The sequence below is a fragment of the Agelaius phoeniceus genome, chromosome 6 (assembly GCF_051311805.1).
Source record: "Agelaius phoeniceus isolate bAgePho1 chromosome 6, bAgePho1.hap1, whole genome shotgun sequence".
Taxonomy (NCBI): Eukaryota; Metazoa; Chordata; class Aves; order Passeriformes; family Icteridae; genus Agelaius; species Agelaius phoeniceus.
Genome location: NC_135270.1, coordinates 16,881,194 through 16,887,104, shown reverse-complemented (window position 1 = coordinate 16,887,104; position 5,911 = coordinate 16,881,194). Strand labels below are relative to the sequence as shown.

Sequence of the window (5,911 nt, the reverse complement as noted above, 5' to 3'; positions counted from 1 at the left end):
ATATGTGAGAGTCTATATGAGTTTATGTTTGGCTAATTTTTTGGAGGTTATCTGTGAGGATGAAGCCATTCAATCTCTCTGGGGAAAGGAACCATATTACTCCCCCATTCCACCAGCCCTCCCTCCCTGCTGCTGCTGAGCACAGCCCACATCAGCCCACAGCTCTTGCTCCTACCTGGGGTACTGCTGAAGAGCCACAAAGGGTATAAAACCTTTGCAAGACATTTATCAAGCATTTGAATTCTCTGTCACTTTCAAAGGGACAGTTTATTAGAGCAACTTTTATTAGGGAATGAACTTGAAGGACAGTAACTATTGCTCTTGATTGCAGGCTCCTAAATGCTGCTTGCTCTTAGAGCCTTCATTTTCCCATGGCTTGTTTTGGAGGTTTTTGTTTCTTCTTCAAATGGAATCATGTATGCGGAATACTCTTACAGATCTGGATTACAGAGTATCCACTGCAATTCCTGAATCTGGAATTGCTGAGTGACACTCCTGAAAATTTTTACCTTCACAGTAATAAGGCAGCAGAGATTACACAGAGGGTCCTTGTAAAGTAGGTCAATTTTAATAACCATTTCTGCTTTGTGTTCGTTCAGCATATTCTACAGGCCAGCCCATTTTGCTCCATTCAACTCCTAACATTCACTAGAGCTCTCTAAGGGAATTAACAGTCTCTGCCATAGTTTTTCATGGCATCAGCCCTCCCTGTGTTTTATTTCACAGCATTTTACCCACATGGTTTTTACCTCTGGCTCACCTGCCCTGAAGCAAGTCTTCAGTATGAGCCCAAAAGTAATGGACAGAGCTTATGAGTCTGCCTATAGTTTCCAAGGAGTGATTCACATTTGCCACATTATTGCCTTTAGATAAAGACTCTGTACATGCAGCTCAAGTTAGAGTAGGACAAGGTGGGACACTGTGGTTATGGGTGGTCTTTAAAGAACACTGTTCTCAGAGGTGCTGCTTCCCTGAATAAAGGCACCCCAACCTTCCTCCTGAGAGCTGCTGCCAGGACAAGCAAACTTCAGATACCCACTTCCTCTTTACCTTCCCATGAGTCTCCCAGCATCCCAGGCACGGGCAACACAGCCTCCTGCAGCTGCACTTTCTGCATGTTCAGGACAGGGGTTAGCAGCACCGAACCTGCCTTGTCTCCTACGCACATCTGCAGCTCCCCACATCTTCCCAGCAGGACCTGCTCCAAGCACTGAATTTATAAAACTTGAATGGGGGAAAGAAAAGTAAGCCTGGAGATTATGCTATGCCGCTCCTTATTCCTTTCTGCACGTGAAACCTTGTCCAGGGAGAACTGCCTCTCTGCTGTACTGCTCCTTACTCCCCTCTCCCACCTCTTCAGGCCACAGTTAAGTCACCTTGGGCAATTCTGGGAAATACACACATACATCTTACAGCCCTGAAGCCATTTATAAATAGATTTTTATTTATAAAGTCAATTTACATAAAATATTATACTCTCTTAAAAACTGCATATGTACAACATACGAAACCCTAGCAAGTGCATACAAAAATGCCTTCAATACATTTTTTTTTTAAAAAACTTCAGTTTTCAGAGAGGCGGACCTTCACACAGGCAAACTCAGACATCACGTTAAAACACAACATAAGTTTACAGTCTTTTACCAAAGTGTTTGGAGAGAATAGTAATAAAAAAAAAACAAACCAAACAAATACCTTTGCATCTATAATATGTATGTTTCCAAAACATTCCAGCTGGTAGTGTTCAAGAACAAGTGGATAGGACCTGCTAAAAATAGAACCATCATATCCCTTTTCTCTAAGGTTTGCTGTACAAAAATAAGTCTTCATACACCAATGTCCCTATAGGCAGTTCAAGTTACATATAAAATAGAATCTGACATGATAAAAAATTCCCTCCCCCTCCAGAAATAAGGAAGTATCAAGTGTTTCTAATGTCTTTTTTTTTTTTTTTCCTTTTCCACCCCTCCAAAGCAACACCAGACAGCAGCGGCGGGGGAAAGCAGCTTCGCTCGGGCATCCTCTCCGCGGGTCGGCAGCTCCCGGCGGGCAGGCGGAGCCGCTGTCCCCGCGCAAGGAGCGGGACCCCGCAGCCAACTACCCCATTGCACTTTCCACAGCCAGAAGACGACGGCTGAACCCGGCGAGAAGAGCAGCCAGCGGGGCCACGCCGGGGTGGAGGTCAGGACTTTGGGGGGATGCTGCCGCCGCCGAGATCGCGGGTGCCGATGCGCTGCGGGCTGAGCGGAGAGACGTGAGGAGAGCCGCGGTGGGTCCGTGCCCCGCTCCCCCGAGGGAGCGGCGCCCCCTCCCTCCGCTGCCCCTCACCTCCCGCCGTGTCAGTAGCTCCCCAGCCAGCTGGTGAAGTCCAGCAGCTCCCGCTCCTCGGGGCTCAGCGCCACGTCGTAGCCGCTCTCCTCGGAGGAGCACGGCGAGCCGGGCGCGGAGGAGGCGAAGGAGGGAGAAGCGGAGGAGTAGCCGCCGCCGCCGCCGCCAACTTCCCCGACGGCCACGCGCCCGCGGCCGTCGGGGAAAGAGGCGGCGGAGTCGTGCTCGTCGAGGAGCCGCTGCAGGGCGCGGATGTACTCGACGGCGGAGCGGAGGGTCTCCACCTTGCTCATCTTCTTGCTGGCGGCGCCGTGCGGGACGTGCTGGCGGAGGGCGGCGAAGCCCAGGTTGACGAGCCGCACGCGGTTGCGCTCCCGCTCGTTCCGACGGGCCACGGCGGCCGCCGCCGCCGCCCCGGTGCCCGGCAGGGCGGCGAAAGCCAGGCGGCGCTTGCAGCGCAGCAGCTCGGGGGAGGCGGGCCGCCGGCGGCCGCGGGCTGCGGCGGGGGGCAGCGGCGGCAGAGCCCCGCCGTTCATCGCCGGGCGGCCACGGTGGCGGCGGGCGGGAAAAAAAAAAAAAAAAAAAAAAAAAAAAAACAAAACAAAACCAAGAAAACCAAACCAACAGCCAAAACTTTAAAACTAAGAAAAAAAAAATCTCAAAACTGAATTTAAAGCGAGGCAAAGGAGGCGGGGGTGGGCAGCGCGGGGCAGTTCACCCCCATGCCCGTGCTCTCCCGCCGCCGCTCCGCGCCTCTGCGGCGAGTCCCGCTGCCGGCCGGCCCCTTATCAACGCGCCGCCGCCGCCGCCGCCGCTCGCGGGGCCCCGCCGGCCGCACGCGCCGCGCACGCCGCGCCACGCGCGCCCGCCGCCGCCGCGCCCCCGCCCGCGCCCTCCCCCGCGCGCGCACCCGCCCCCGCGCGCGCCCGGCGCGTGGCGCCGCCGGCAGCCGGCAGCCCCCCCCCCCCCCTCCCCTCACACACACAAACACCCCACACACACACACACACACCGCCGTCCGCGGCCCCGCTGCAACCCTCCCCTCAAATCACCGCCCCTGCCCTGGCAGTTTTTAACATTTTATTTGAATTTAGTTTTTATTATTACTCGGGGGTGGGGCCGCACTCTCGCCCCGCCTCCCCCGCACCTCACGGCGGGCGCTCGGGAGCAGCCGGGGCTCCCCGCTGCCCGAGGTGAGGTGGAGGCCCCGGGTCCTGTCCCTTCAGGTGTGCCAGCAGCCCGCCCCCTCCCCAGGCCGGGTACCCCGCGGTGCCGGTGTGCGGATGGCGGTGGCCCGGCAGCCCCGCTGCTCCCAGGGTTTGCTTTCACTGCGGAGCGCAGAGTGCCCCGCACCTGGCCGCCGGTCGGTGCTTGCCTGACAGACAGACGGGACACACCGGGGCTCTGCTTTGGTACATCCACAAAAATGTATAGTAACAAAGATTTATAGTAATGGCGTGGGTCCTCTTACCAACGCCGTTCTCCACAGACCGGCTTTTTGCGCTTCAGTGGGAGTTTCAAGAATAAAGGCATGGAGGCAAGAAGGAAAACACAAAGCTTTCATAGCTCGGGGGTTGCAGCCCGGCTTCCTTCCGCCATGCCGAGCAGTCCTCCTTGGCTCTCCCTCAAGCAAGCCTTTCTTCCAGCTCCGGTGGGAAGAGCAGCAGGGTAAGGTGTGTTCTGATAGCTGGGAGGACAAAGGAGCTTCCCCTTGGAGTCCTGGGAACTTGTGAGAAGAAATAACTTGCATGGCGTTTTGCTAAATAAACAAGATGGATGGAGGGGGAGCTACATGAACCCACTGCCCTGGGGCTGTGTTCACTCTCAGCTTCAGCACGGCTTCAGGATGTGCTGTCCTCAGGGCTTTGCTCCCACCCAGCCTTTAAAAAAAAAAAGAAAAGAAAAAAAAATTCCAACCGTGTGAGGCAGTTCAGTTACAGAGCTTCACTTTTTGGGGGCGGACATAACCAATGTCAGGAAAATGCTCCAAGCTGGTGTCTTTGGTGGTGGGGATGTGTCATCACATGGACAGGTGCCAGCAAGGCTCTGCAGCACGATTTGGGTATCAAAGGGTCTGTATTCCCCTGGCTGTCCCAAACCACATTGCTGCTGGTGCTCAGGTGTATCTAAGCCAAAAAAGGTAGTTCAAAGAGCTATCCATGATTCCTTGATGTGACACAGAGGGGGCTTTTTTTGTACCTGTGTGGGGTATTTGGGGAGCAGCAAGGCTCCACTATGTTGAAAGAGAAATAGTTTCCCTGGGGATTGGTTGCAATGGCAGTGGCTTGAAGGAACCAGCCCCACTGCAGTGTCACAGGCAGCCGAGCTGAAATTCCTGACACTAAGGATCCTGTGGGCACTTTGATTTTCTGGTAGTCAAGCACACAGGAGCCTTAGCACCCACATCCAGCAGCTCCCGAGACATTCTTGGCTGTGCTGTAGACCTGGGGGCAAAGCAATGAGCAGTCCTACAGCTTCTCTGAAGGACTTGACCCGAGAGGAGCAGCTCATGGCACGCAGCACAGGCAGGAGCGTTTTTCCTGGTGGATTCCCAGCAGCGCAGGGGAGCTGCCTGGGCCTTGTTGGGAGTGCACAGGTTGCTTGCTCAGCTCAGGCCATGTCATGCACTTGTCTGCAGCATCTGCAAAACTGCCCTGGCTGGAGCAAGGGGCTTCCCTTGTGCTTGCTGTCAGATGTAGCTTAGTCAGTAGGCGCATTATTCCAGTGGAGTAATACTGATGTTCTTTTATTACCTTGTCTCTAATTTTCTGTTGAAAACCTTTCACACAGGAAAGGGGAAGCTGCTGCCCTTGAAGCTTTTCAAGAGAAAGCCTAATAGAGACACTCAAGACTAATAACTGGATTTTTATCATACAAAAATAGCTACAGGGAATTTTTTTCATTAGTAACGCACACCAGTAAACCCAGTCTCAAGGGAGAGCAGGCAGCCTCCAGCCAAAGAGATTCTACACTCAGCTCAGGGATGAGCTTAACTTGTCCAAATTGGCTTCAGAGCTGCTGATGTTTCCATCCAGATGTGGCCATCGGGTCTGGGCCTGGGCACAGCACACAGCAAGTGCTTATGCTTTCCTAGCAGTGCAGCTGGCTTCCCAACAGTCTGCAGGAAGGTAGGTGGGTAGGTACATCTTGTACTCAGACAAATGCAATCTCTTTTGAAATCTCTTTATAAAGTTAATGACTATGTAAGGATCCAGTAGAACAAGACATCATTAAACACTGTCTGTGTTCACAATCAACTTCCTGATCATAATCTGGGGAGAGAGAGCATCCAGCAATGTGCTACCCATCCCCAGAGAGCGGGGAGAAGAAATTCTCCTCTCCTGGAGCAGGTGAGGCAAAAATGGTAACTGCATGGTTGGTGTGGACACCTTTTAACTCCATGTGGCTTCAGCCAGCTGCAAGGTGGCCAAACGATGCTCAGGGAGAAGGGGAAAGGGTCTGTACACTACATGTTAGTTCTTGCACCTGCCAAAGGTGAGAGCAAAGCACTGCCCCTGGCTTGGCACGTGCGTCAGCAGGAAGGCTGCAGGTGCCGTGCTGGGTCAGTCCTGGTGCCACCCAT

At 53.9% G+C, this 5,911-nt stretch overlaps 1 protein-coding gene across 1 annotated transcript; it reads right to left on the bottom strand.

Annotated features, from left to right (window-relative positions):
• Positions 1-1,486: 1,486 nt before the first annotated feature.
• Positions 1,487-2,921, bottom strand: ASCL2 (achaete-scute family bHLH transcription factor 2). Its single transcript, XM_054635793.2, has 2 exons — positions 2,329-2,921; positions 1,487-2,240 (listed from the first exon to the last, which is right to left on the bottom strand). Exon 1 carries the CDS (start codon positions 2,862-2,864, stop codon positions 2,340-2,342), a length of 525 nt encoding a protein of 174 aa, XP_054491768.1. The 5' UTR covers positions 2,865-2,921; the 3' UTR covers positions 1,487-2,240; positions 2,329-2,339.
• Between the last annotated feature and the right edge of the window lie 2,990 nt (positions 2,922-5,911).

Excerpts from the sequence above, each read along its gene's own strand:
- ASCL2 (XM_054635793.2), bottom strand. The coding sequence starts at position 2,864 with ATGAACGGCGGGGCTCTGCCGCCGCTGCCCCCCGCCGCAGCCCGCGGC.